At 41.6% G+C, this 13371-nt stretch overlaps 1 protein-coding gene across 14 annotated transcripts in view; it reads left to right on the forward strand.

Moving 5' to 3' along the window:
• Positions 1–13371, forward strand: part of TACC2 (transforming acidic coiled-coil containing protein 2) — a 125430-nt gene that overhangs the window by 93726 nt on the left and 18333 nt on the right. For 9 of the 14 annotated variants that reach the window (XM_068689029.1, XM_068689037.1, XM_068689042.1 and 6 more), the window contains 8 exons: positions 1828–1863; positions 3336–3396; positions 4401–4608; positions 8180–8241; positions 9108–9223; positions 9991–10162; positions 11340–11480; positions 12394–12483. In XM_068689029.1, the coding sequence (XP_068545130.1) occupies positions 1828–1863; positions 3336–3396; positions 4401–4608; positions 8180–8241; positions 9108–9223; positions 9991–10162; positions 11340–11480; positions 12394–12483 (886 nt within the window). The remainder of the gene's footprint in view (positions 1–1827; positions 1864–3335; positions 3397–4400; positions 4609–8179; positions 8242–9107; positions 9224–9990; positions 10163–11339; positions 11481–12393; positions 12484–13371) is intronic. The other 5 variants (XM_068689033.1, XM_068689036.1, XM_068689039.1 and 2 more) reach the window with 5 other exon arrangements.

Raw genomic sequence — 13371 nt, forward strand, 5'->3', positions numbered from 1 at the left:
CAGGCAATTTGAAGATAATGTAGTTAATGTAAAGCATGCAAAAATGTCATACCTTGTGGAGTGAGGATTCAGTTTTCCTGAGCTGCCTGCTACCCTCCAAGCATCTAATTCACCTCCCTTGCCAGATTTCAGGAAGTGTGTGCCATTTTTAGTTTTTAAGAGCATTTCTGACTTCTGGAAGTTGCAGACTGCTGTACAGTTGAGATGTTTATTGAGGGAGGAGCCTGTTTATTGCTTTTGTTGTTACTGTTGCTGGTTTTGCTTATTTTTGAGATGTGCCTCCAATTTAGGGGGAATTAAGGTGAGAATTAAGATGGATGCTAAGCTGATGTGTTTTCTGAGCCCCAAGTCCAAACTGGTTCGGTCCAAAAGAAAAAGTCTGACAGCAAGAGAAGAACTCTTTGAGTCTTGCTTGGGAAGTCCAAAAGGAGAGAGGGGGTTTTTAATGTCACCAGACCCTGAAGTCCGATATTCACAGCCTCCTTGTGTCATCCATCCAGTAGCTGCAGTGGAGCAGACAGACCCCTCTACAAACCTCATGGGTCCACCAAGCGCTGTGAATAGTGGAATCAATTCCAAATTGTTAACTTGGGGACAACATGAATTTTAAAAGAGTTTTGTAAATATTTTTTTTTAGGAAGGTTACAGGATTTTTTTGCCCTTGCCTAGACTGATTTTGCTGCGTTATGATATACACCTGCCCACTGCGGCCCCATAACCTGCTTTGGCTATGGGTTCCCACCAAAGAAGAGGATCTGCACTTCTAGAAGAAAATTGGCCTAAGGTTCTCTGTGGGCTGCCATGGGAGGCAGTGGCTGTATTTGCCTCTGCCTGTCACTGGTTTCTCCACAAAAAGGGCCCTGAGCACAGCTCCTCCATGGGATCCAGGGCAGGAATTGGGCTGTTGGACCCTTGGTGGTGCTGCCTCGATGGGGCAGCAGAGAGAAGTTACTGCAAAATGCTTCAGCTCCAAGGGGCAGAAAGGGGGGTGTTTGAGTTAGAAGTGATGCTGTGATCTAGCAGGACTTCTAAAACCCTATTTAGTGGCTTTTGCCAAGTCAGGGGGTTTAGTAGCAGCATTGAGGGTTACAGAAATAGAACTCCATGGGCCAGTTTGAGAACTTTTTCCTCATACAGCCAGACACGGATTTCTAGATGAGGCCTACGGGAGGTGAAGAAGCCAGGCACGAGCTTAAGCCCTTGCTAAGCTCGACTACTTTGAGCCTTTGCTGTATGCTGCCTTACATCCCTCACAATCAATAAAAACAACCGGCTGGTGTTCATGAATGAAACCTGAAGCAGTTGAAGGACTGACCCCTGTGTGAAAAGGGGGGATTTTTGGGAAGGATGGCAGCTTGACACAAATCACTCCCTGGTCGAATGCCAAAGTGCTGAGCTGTTTTGAGACAGCTCAAGGCACTCAGGTGATGCCAAACAAAGAGCAGCTGATGCCTTCTGTGCCTGCTGACAGCAGTGAGGCAAAATAGGGGCCTTGTGTCGGCCTCGCTTCCCAAAGTGCCGGGAGAGAGAGGCCAAAGGCGCCACCTCCCAAGGGTGCCTCACCTGAGGAGAGCGGCGCAGAAGTGATGAAGTGTGAGATGAAGGCATGTCTAAAATATCTCACTGAATTTCAAAACTTGACTTAATTCATATTTTTTTTTCTCCTAACCTATTTCACAATAAAAAGTAGAGGTTGACCTTACGCAGGTAGAAGATGTGCATGACCGGGTTGCCTTAACACATTAACATTAACGGACTGTTTGTAGGTTTATCTTTTTTGTCAGTTCCTTCTGTCTGTCTCTCTTTTCTTTGTCTTCTTTGTCTTAGGATGGTAGAAGATGTGATGTCTGTATGTTCTCTGTTGTAAGTAATTCTCAGCTAACATTTCAAGTTTCTGCTTTGATTTGTGGGCTTTTTAATTTTACTCATTTATTTTGCAGCATGATCAGTTAATCAGCATGAAGCTCTTATGCTAGCTGTGTCACTTCACTGGCACATACGAAAGCTTTTTTAAGTAAAACGCCTGCCTGTGAATGAGCTAGAAGAATCTGGTGCCTCATTATCTGTTTGCCTGTCAAAGAAGATCCTCTTTTAAAAACCATACAGATTTCCTATCCTTGAGCTAATACAGTAAAGTTTTATTTCTGCTATCGTACAACATCGTATAATCACTCTTGCTTAAATACTGCATGAAGTGTTTCTCCTTCTTAAAGGAATAAGTTATCCCAATTATTTCCAGCATCCTAACTAGATAATTAGTGGCATCGAACACCCTAATATTCAGCTGCCCAATTTATTTTCCCCTACAGATGTGGTATTGATCCACCCTCTACCAACTGAAACCCTCCATTATAATTTCCACTGTTGACCTTGCCACTTATTGATCAGGGAAGAGCTGACGGGCAGTAATTTTTAGCATTGCATCTCAAATTCTAACATTAAATCTTTATCAGTGAGTTTGGTGTGGTATTTTCTGCCTTTTCTAGTTAGTAGCAAAAATGTGTTTGAGTTGCTGTGGGGATACACAGCTAGAGACCAGGTAATCATTGGTGTATGTCCCTGTCAGAAAATACTTTCAACCAGTCGTGAATAAACATAAAGGCAGCACTCATAAATATATCACATATTCTTCATTCTTTTTGCCTGTTTCAAATTTGGGGGATTCTGAAGGGCTGCAGTGTGTGTAGTGCCAGTTGGCATTTGAGCTGTCAGGGGAAGCAGAATTGCCATATTGGTTGGTGTGGCTGTGTTTAGGGGGGGACTGATGGGTGTATGAGTAAAGATGGAGCGTTGTGCTGGCATCTTGGCAACAGCACTGGCCTCGCTTTTTTGTGTAGTTCATCCAAAGCATACCCAATTCTTTCTCATTTTAATAACTTATGGGCTTCTTAGAGCTTGCTGATTAAATCTATCATGATTTTAATTCTCAGGTCATTCTTGTAAAGCTGTGGTTTGGGCTTGATTTTCAGGTGGGAAACTGAAGCAGACAAGCTAAGTAGTTTGCTTGAGGCCACTGAGGATGCCTGGGGTGGAGCAGGGATTTGAATTGCAATGGAGCAGTTCTGTAAACGTGTCAGTACTTTTTTTTTCAGTGAATTTAGAAATATGGCAATCCTGCTTTTCTCAGCTTTTGGGGGAATCAAGGCCTGTTCCAAGTGCATGATAAAAATAAGCCCCTTCAGCATGTTTCTCTGTGGTGCTGCTGCCTCATGGATGGGATTTTAAAGCAGAAAGGCTTACAGAGATTGCATTTTCTGTAGCTGCCTCTTGCTAAGTGTGAAATGACACGATTCTTTCTGGTATTACCATATTAACTGTTTTAATTCTATTTTTAGTGATACTTTTAGGGTGAAAAAATCACCAAAAAGATCCCCGCTATCCGATCCTCCTTCTCAGGTAAAGTACTGCATCACTGTGATCTGTGTAATTGTATTCTTGGAGAGGCACAGAGAGAAATTTGAGTTACTTAAATGTAGAATTTAGTAATAGAAGAGTTGATGTAAAGAATTGATGGCGTATTGATGTCCAAGCGTAGCACGTAGGCCTATAATCATAAGGTATCAGACTTTTGGCCTGCATATGATGTATATTAGCTCTGGAAATGCAAATAGACTATTCTGAACATACTTTGGGAAGCCCTACATTACAACAGAGCAGCAAGATGAATATATATCTTTAAGTCAGGTATCAGTCTGAAAAATGAAGCTAACTGTCCACCTTGGAAAATTGATATCAGAAGGTGAGAAACTGAACGCATAAAGCTGGTGAGCTGGAAGGAAAACAGAAATAAAACACATGGGCTGCTCTACCAGGAGCATGTGCTTGGATGGTTTTATTCCTTGTCGTAAACAGCCAGCAGGTGGCTTTCTTGGAAGAGGAGTTAACAAAAGCTGCTCTGTGTGTAAGAGCCCAACTGCTTTGATGCAGCACGGCTCCTTCCGTGCTGCTTTCATCTTCCCCTCAGCCGTCCTCCCCTTTTATCAACAGCAGAGAAGTGAAGAAAGGGTTCCTGACCTCTCAGCCCTAGCAGGCTTGCTCATTTGAGGGAAGCCTAAAAAGTCCGTGTAGCTACTCAGGGACTTCTGCCACGGGTGATGGGTGCCACTTATGTCAAGTGCCTGACAGATTTAAACCATTCTGGGTTCTCTTTCTTCCTTGTTATCAAGGCAGCTTTGCAACACGAGTGTTTATCATCAGAGAGTTTATTTACACTAGGAGGACTTGTCACTAGTACAATTCCCAATGAAACGCTTCATATTTTTCTGTAAGGATTTTACACAGGGCTGCAGTGAAGAGCAAGGAATTAAAAAGATGACCATGGTCAGGCAGAGGAATTCAGCGTTGACTATTCTGCCTCTTAATGGAAGAGAAGAGCATTAATCAGCCCTTGTTTTCTGCAGGATCCCACCCCACTGCCTACTCCAGAAACACCTCCTGTCATATCCACAGTGGTTCATGCGACGGATGAGGAGAAACTGGCGTCTTCGGTGACCGGTCAGAAGTGGACCTGCATGACTGTGGACCTGAACACGGACAAGCAGGATTACCCGCAGCCGTCTGATCTGTCTACATTTGTTAATGAGACTAAATTCAGCTCTCCTACCGAGGGTATGCTTTATGCAGGACTGTCTGCACCCAGCTAATGTTACTTTTTAGCAGCCCTAAAAAATGATGCTCTTTGGACCAGTTTGAGGAACTTGGTAGTTATGGGGAGCTCAATAAATAACCCAAATTGTTCTATATTATATTTTCAAGAGAAAGTAGAGAGGCAGCTCAAAGGAAAATGAAGAGGTCTTTTGGAGAAAAATGACTTTTTCTGCCTATTTATGGTTATTATAGACATCCTATGTTCTTCTGTGCATGCTACTTGCTCTCTCTGTGTCATCACAGGAGACCAGGGGCTGAAACTGCTCTTGTTTAGTGCTCTTAGATCCAGGATCACTATGCCAATGTTTTTGCCTGAGCCTGTTCCTGTAACGTGAGTGGTAGTAAATGTGCTCTAGTATTGAAGGCCCCAGGTTAAAACCCTGCTCAAAGGTTGTGCTTTAAGGCCCTTAACATTCCACCTCCCCTCCAGGCTTCTGGGATCCAGGTTTCTTTATGCACAAAAATGTCCAGGATATCCCTGTGGAAGACAGCAGCCATTGAGGAGCCAGGCAATATCACCTTCTTTGGCAGCTTATTACGATTTTTCCTGTAGCACCTTCCTATAAGCATTTGCAAGCTAAAGCTGGAAGTTTCTGTGAAGAGGGCTGTCATTCCAGGTCTGTGAAACGTGGAAGAGAGAATTTAGCCAGTTGGAAATGTGTGTGTGGCCTTCACTGAGGTTACCAGAGGAAATACGGCTCTGCAACATCTGCTCTCAGGGCAGCTTGTCAGCTTTGAGGCTGGGAGGAATGCAGGAGTTTAACTTGGCTTAAACTTTTCCTTCTTGATCAGACCTCGTTATTTTTCCTGACTTTTTGACCCGAGTCCCAGGCTGCCACTAGAGCTGCTCTGTACCATTTTAGCCTAGGTCTGAGGAGTTTTTGCCTGATTAAAAACTGCTAAGCTTTTAAGTCAAATGTGTCTGACAGCAAAAGGCATGAATGATCACACCGGTTTTAATGGGACCGCACATGTTCATGTGCACGTGCTCGTGCATTTGCATGGCCTGGACTTTTTGGAAATCTGTTGAGTCTTCTGTTCAGATAAGTATTTCAGTCTGGGTAAATCCATTTGGATTTACAGTCAAATGAGAAGTTTTAGGTAGCAGATTCACTTAACTTGTGTTAAAAGAAATTTTTAAGACAATAAATATTTTTTAGAAAATAACCATCAAAATCTGGGAAAAAAATAAATTTTATGGAAGGAATTAGAACAAAAGAAGAGCAAGAGAGACTCTACAGCAATCATTTGAGCTATCAAAGAGGTAGAAGAAAGTGCACAAAGCTCCTAATTAAATGCTAATTGTCTTGTCTCATGTGTGCCGCATGGTATAGTCAGTTTCAGATTACGTGCTAATTATAATCAACAATGCTTCCGCTTTTCAGATCTCTTAAAAATAATAATTTCTTCCCTTGACAGTCTTGCTCCTGCTGCTTCAAGAGCCATATGAGTAATCCCAGTGCTGTTGTCAGGGCAGATATTTTTACCCCTCCCAGCCGCTGGTGTGACTGCTGTCCTGTAACCCAACGCTGCTTTTGTACCGATACAGCCCAGCCACTGAGTCAGCCCCTACATCCAGCTCTCATCTGCGGCGTGCTCTGCTTATAACTGCTGCCTTTTTTTGTGTTTCGCAGACCAGAAATAAGCAGTAATTATTAGCAGAAAATTCTGATGCCATTGTGCAGCTATCTGTAGGAGGAGATAGAGGACATCACGTAGTGAGTCTGTTGTATGCATTTGTGAAAGATAATTATCTTACCTCATAGGGTATCCTGCGCATTTGTAGATTTAAAGGTACAGAGATAATGAGCCTGAGGTTTTGGAGGGGAGATGGTATCTTAGAGGAGATGCCTTGGAGAGAAGATGGTTTGTGATTGTGCTGGAAACTTCTCAGACCAGCGAGATCAAACAAGCTGTGTTTAGCGAGCCGTGTTGTTCCTTTTGTTCCTAGCTGAACTATTTCCATCTGTCTTCTGCTGCCTGAACTCAGTAAGTTAAATACGTGTTGGCCTGAAAGTCAGTTGGGGTTGCAAATGCCAGGCATGCTGCAGGCAGCTGCAGGATCACGGCCACCTGTGCCAGCAGAGGATGGTGGCAGCACATCTCCTCCTCCTGTGCAGCGTGGTTGTGTGCTCACTCGTGGCTGGTTGGGGTCGTAAAGCTGCCCACAAGCAGCCATGGTGCACCTCGTGGGCTGTGTGCAGGTAAATGAAATACACACAGACAGGTTATTGGTTTCTCCTGCAGTAAGACATCCAGAAGGTTGTTACCATCCCCTTGTTTCAGGTTGGGTTTTGCTTTCACTAGGTAGGGGCTTGTGTCTGGTACCTGACACAAGGTTGTCTGTCTTACCTGGCTTCTGATTGCCATTAAAACATCCAGTGCCAGGAATTTAAATGAGAGGACCCTGCTGTTATAACATTCTCTTCGCTTAGATATTTCACTGTTGATATCTCCCAGAGGTCAGTTACTGTGAGTTTGTGGCTGTTCCTCCTCAGTGGTTGTTCTACAAAATACATAGACTGGGGCTTCTTGTATTCTGTGGGGCTTTTTGTTCAAAACAAAGCATAACAGGTAAGAGGATATCTTTAGGGCTGGTTTGTTTGTAAAGAGCACATGTTCTAATGATGGTTACTGTCAGACTCATGACAGCAGGGTAAAATGCAGAAATAGGACAAATTAATGATGCTTTAATTTTTTAAGTGAAGGTGTCACTGAACAAAGTCTTTGCTTTTATTTGGGTGTACTCTCCTTTCCAGTTTGCTGTGTTTTATCTGTCTTCCTCTGTATCAGCTCACTCCTTGGTGACCATGGGTTGAAGGGAAATGCTGGTTATTCCCTCTAGTGTAATTAGGAGATTAGAAGTACAGCAGCAGTAAAGATTTGCATTTTTATTAGGGTTTAGATTTAGGGTTCTTTGTAAACCTTTCTGCCTCAGTCTTTTCCTCCATAACTTAAACACAAAACCAGGCAAGCAAACTGGGCTGTTGTCTTACCCCTTGTTCAGTGAGCATGCAGCTATTTTATACATCTCTTTATCTCGAGTGATACCCCAGTTGTCCTTCTTAAGTAAGAACTGTGTGATATACATTAAGAAACAGAAGTGATTTTATTTTACAACAGCTATCTTTTTTCTGTATGTTACAGGAAACTGGAAGCAGCATTACAAATAATTGAAAAACGTGTTTTCTGTGATAAGATAACACAATAGGGGAAAGTTATCTGCTCAGGAAGTGCTCTGAAACTTTGTTAATATTCTGAGCTCTGAGGCAAAATCTTGGGCAAGCTGATAAAGCAGAATTTTTCCAGGCAACTCCATTTGCCTGATGTGTGTCATAGATTCATTGTTGAAAATCGGTGCAAGTACATCTTCTGCTTTCTCTCTGTATATTCTATTTTTAACATCTCATAGAAAAGTACCAGATTAAAATTTCAGAATGGGAATGGCCCTCGTAAATGAGAATTCTCATTTACTTATGCAAAAATTAATTCATGGCATGTATTTAATGGCTCTTTTTTGTTTCTGTTACAGAATTGGAATATGGCAACTCATATGAAATAGAATATATGGAGAAAATTGGCTCCTCTGTGCCTGTAAGTTCTCACTTCCATTTCCATTCATTTGCATTCCCTTGTCATAACCCACTATCCTGATAATGCCATCAACCTCACTACCCCTTAAATTAATTATAATGTGCCTGAAGCAGATTTACAAACCCATCTCCTTTAAATTGGCATAGCTGGGGTAAATTGCATGTGCTTTGTTGTCCTATATCTCGTAGAGCTTGTTCCATTTTATTATTTTATTTTTAAACTAGTATCATAGTAGTTCTTTTTTTGGAGATTAAAAGCAACTCAGTAGTCCCAGCAGTATAGGGTACAGAGCTGTCTACACCAGCTACTGAGCTATTTTAAGAAACCAAGAGTAAAACTTTTGAGAAGATGGAGGGAATCCTGACAGAATTCAGAATGAAGGTGAAATATGGAATGCAGTACTATATGCTAGGAGTTGTTTGGCCTTCCATTTAATTCATGGATTTGATAGCTTGACTAGATCCAGTGGGGGTATATCCACAGGGGACTTAAATAAATAAATAAATAAATAAATAAATAAATAAATAAAGTGTGTATGTCAGGTGCATAAACTAATGAGAAAATGTTAATTTCAATGAATATTTTGGTAATTTTCAGTCAACAGGTGCCTCCTGCCTGACAGGACCAGAAATCTGATTAGCTCTGAAGGGGGAGAGGAAGAGCCATTGCAAAGAATGAACTGTTTAGGTTACATTCTTTAATGGTTTCTTCCTTACAGGGATCATCTCAGTATCAGTTAGCATGGGCTGGATTACAGTCCTATATTGTTAGCTGTTTGTCAAGTCATTCGGTCACTTAAAGCAGTGAATTAGCTTTAATGGAGAATGGCTGAATTGGTTAATGAGTCTTCCTTTTCCTGTTGCCAGCAGGATGACAGCACCCCGAAGAAACAATCCTTATACCTGATGTTTGATGCACAGCAAGAGAGCCCAGTCAAGTCGCCTCCTATCAGGCTGTCTGACTCCACGACGCCGTGCTCAGGGTATGTTGCTGCAATAAAATTCAGCAGTGGAAAAGGGTGTCAGGGAACTGGGTTGCCATCCTAGCACGCATGCAGGCAGTTCTTCCTCTCTCTGCTTCTGTGTTGCTGAGTTGTTTGTTTATAAATAGATTCCCATCTGTGTACACATATGATAGAGAACAGAGGGCAAAGGTACAGAAGTTGTGCAATGGGAAGGAATAAGGACACGTATTTCTTCTTCATATTCTGACTAAATAGAGTTATAGAGGCAACTGTTTCAATAGCCAAGGCTTCCTTCTTATGTTTTTGTTCTCAGATAATGAGGTCGTTTTCATTTCAATCTAAAAATCATCTAATTGCAACTTGTCACTTGGACTTTCCTAGCTATATGTGCTAAACAATGAGTCTAGTTAGAAGAACAGGATGTGTGGGTTGTGTTTGCTTTCCGAAAATTTTGCTCTTTAAGGACATCTGTTCTTCTTAAGAAAATTTGTTTCTTGGGAGAGATTTAGGTCACAATGAGAAAGGGGTAAAAAGGCAAGTGAGAAATATTTAAGGCATGTGAGTAACCTTTCTGATGGAACTGGGTTTGTTTAGATGGCTCCAGTGTGTTGCTTTAAAGGATATTGCAAAGTGTTGTGAGATAGAATGAGAGAAAGATGAGTTGAAAGAATATTTCTATTTACACACATGAACGTACCAAAGAAGACTTATTTAGGTGTTCCCAGAAGCAGAATCATGAAGGCCTTGTTCTCCACCCTGAAAGCCTGTACACAATCCTCTTCCAGGTCAAGTTTTGAAGACCCTGAAGCCCAACAATCCTCTGGAATAAAAATACAACACCCAGCTTCCCGAGTCCTAACCGCCAGCCAAGAGGCGCACTTACAGTCCCCAGACAAGTCAAAACAGAAAGACTTGGAGCCCATGACCCTAGGAACAACTCCAGAGGCTATTGAAATAGTAAGTAATTTAAGTTAAGATCTTGGGGATCATTCTCCTGCAGAAAATTCATGCCATACAAGAGGCAGAACATGTGGATCTTGCAAACAGAGTGAAAACTCAGCCTAATGCTTAAAGATCTTTATAACAGCTTGTGGTATAACCCAAACGGAGGAGATAGTTTGATGGACTGATGGAATACATAAGAAGTTTCCCATAACTGAAATGCTCTTCTGATCGGTTATTCCAAGCTGACATTTTGAAGTGCTTTTTTGTTATACAGGCTTTTTTGCACCGTATTTTAACCTGATATATACTGAGATATTTTATACGTAAAAGGGGGTGTTTCAAAACAAACAGAGAGACATGGTTTGTTCTGTTGCACATGGTGTAAGATTTCAAAATTACAAAATGACCTGTTGAAAAAAACAGGTGGCCTTTCACATTTTCTTGTAAACTGTTATTTGTGTTGTCATGTGGTGCTGATAAGGTAAAATTCACTTTTTTTTTGACCTTGAGAACTCAGCCCAGCTTCCAGTTAAATCACTTTTTTCAGTGGCTTATCTGGGTTAGATTTTAATTACTAGTGGCCCCTTCCTTTCTTGAGCCTGCAGTGCATCCAGACTTTAGAGCACTGTTTCTCAGGTTCAAGAAGGTTCCTTTAAGGCTTCCACTTTTCCAGAAGAACTTGTTTCATACATGCCTACAGCACTAGACTTGCTAACTTACATGACAACATATGATTTACTGAAGAGCAGAATGAGAAGAAGCTCACTTTAATTCTGTGCATAATTTAGATTGTTTAATGATGCTGTTGATACAGTGTTGCAAAGCATTTTAATTAGCTTGAAGAGTTTTCTCACTGTATGTATGGTGTATGTCCGAGAGGTCTAGTTTTTGTTGTAATTCCTTTTAGCCTCACATTACGTCTTTATCCTGATCATGTTATAACTGTGAACATAACTTATTAAACATATATAACTTATAAAAAAATTATAACATAAAAAATCATTAAATTAGGAAGAATTATTCTTACCGTTTATCTGTCATACCTAGAAATTGTGTATTGAAAAAGTAAATTTTCTGTAAAAGGTATGAAATTAGTAGGAATCAATGATTTGCAGACATGGACGTTGCTTTCAGCCTGAATTACTTGGGCAATCTCCATTACTTATTCAATATCCTTCTTGCCCTCCAGACATCTCCTGAAGACTCCTTTGTCTCTGCTGATGCTCTTCTCAACAGGATATCTAAGAAAACCTCAATATGTGATCAGCCTGAATACCTAGATCCTGACTTAGCAGAAAAGAACCCGCCAGTATTTGCTCAGAAACTTCAGGTTTGTAGCAGCCATATAAACGTCACTTTTACTGGAGTTTAAATGTTTTTCTTTACATAGGTAGAGAATGCTTTACCTTGTCAGAAAGGGGTGGGAGACGACTTGGAGTGGAGGTGGAAAGGAAGGAAAACAATGATTTAATTCTTCCCAAAGTAACTTTGGCCTTTCAGGAACATAAGGAACAGAAAGATTTTTCTTCAATTCATACAATACATAAAATGAAACTTAAGTTTCCTTGACAGTTTCAGTGATCCCATACCGTTGATGTACATCTTTTGCAGTAGTCTTTATGAAGCAGCTGTAAAACTCTAACCCTATAAAGCTTGAAGACAGGACTCTTGTGGAGAGTTATCTTGTCACCTGACCTTAATAGGTCTGGCTGCATTTTCGGAGAAGAAGATCTGAATTCTGCTGAAATGAAAATTAGGATTTGTTGTTCTAGTAATCTCTCTAATGCAGAATTTGGCATGGTTTCTTTTAGGAAAAGCAAACCCATCTGCAGAGCAGTTCTGTGTGTCAGGACATGTTTTGTAGAATATTCACAGTGAAATTTCAAAACGGCAAAGGTTGAATTGAGAGTGGCAGCTGGCATAAATTCACATGAAATGAGAATGGAAGGAGAGAAGTCTGTGAAAAACAGCTTTAACTGCAGAAAACATTTATTTTTACCCAAAGCGTTACCCATACTTACCCCCTAATAAAAATTGTCTGTATAGCTCTCTCAAAACTAACCACAGACAGGCATTTTGTACCAATGTTCCGGACGTGAAGGGAATATGGGACATGTTTGTCACCCAGGAATTGTCAGAATTCTACATTAAAATATAACATTGAATTTTTTAATGTGTTCAACATTTTTGCTGTGTTCTGAATACATTTTTTTGTGGATTGCTCGTAACCAAACACTTGACAGGAGGAGTTAGAGTTTGCTGCAATGAGGATAGAAGCGCTGAAGTTAGCCAGGCAGATTACCCTGTCTTCTTTCCGCTCCTTAGATGCCGAGGTATCTGTTTTGTGCCTGCCGTGTGTGTGTTGTGTGCTCAGACTAAGAGAGTGCTGCTTTTACTTTAACAAGGTAACTAAAGCGCTCAGAGTGCAGTGCAAAGCTGGGCGCACCAAAGCGGGACACAGAAGAGCATGCTGAAAGCAGTACCGCACACAGAAATGCCGTCACCTGCTCCACCTGTGGGGTACAGCTACACACAAATTAACAAAAGCTAAGGCAAGAAATAGGGACACACGCATTGCAGGGTTCAGAGGCGAGAATTTCGATCAACCCTGCCTTCAGGCTTCTGAAGAAAGGGACTGCAGCAGGTCTGGAAAGGCTCTTCTAGAGGAAGAAGGCCTCCCTAACACAGCTTATCTTTACTGATGAATATCTAAAGCTTTTTTCTTGTTGTCAGTTGTATGGCGTGCTGTCTAGTGCCTCCTCAGAGTGATGCTGTGTACGGCTCTTGGGATACACGTGGTCCTCACTGGGTTTGCACAGGGACATTCCCATGGCCCTGTCTCAGCCCAGTCACAGGATTTGTTTTAGCTGAATAATATGGATGTCATGCTAGGCTGGGAAGGACTTTTGTCCCCAGATAGCTTTACCGTTTAGGTAGGAGGTTGCTGATGTTAAATTAGCCTGTGATGGCAAACCTTGTGACCTACAGTGACTGATGGCCTGGATTACATATAATAGGATCCCCCAGACAACTGCAGCGACTTAAGTTCTGATACTACCTGGCAGGCTTCCCTTCTGGTTGGCTGACCACAGTTCTGTCTTTCGTGTTGTATAACTACATTTAGCATTTGCTAAGCCATTGCAGGGTGGGTAACAAGCACAAACAGTCCCCGTTACTGTGTGGTTATTTTTCTGTAGGTGCAACTTGAGCAGAGAGCCACT

The sequence above is a fragment of the Anas acuta genome, chromosome 7 (assembly GCF_963932015.1).
Source record: "Anas acuta chromosome 7, bAnaAcu1.1, whole genome shotgun sequence".
Taxonomy (NCBI): Eukaryota; Metazoa; Chordata; class Aves; order Anseriformes; family Anatidae; genus Anas; species Anas acuta.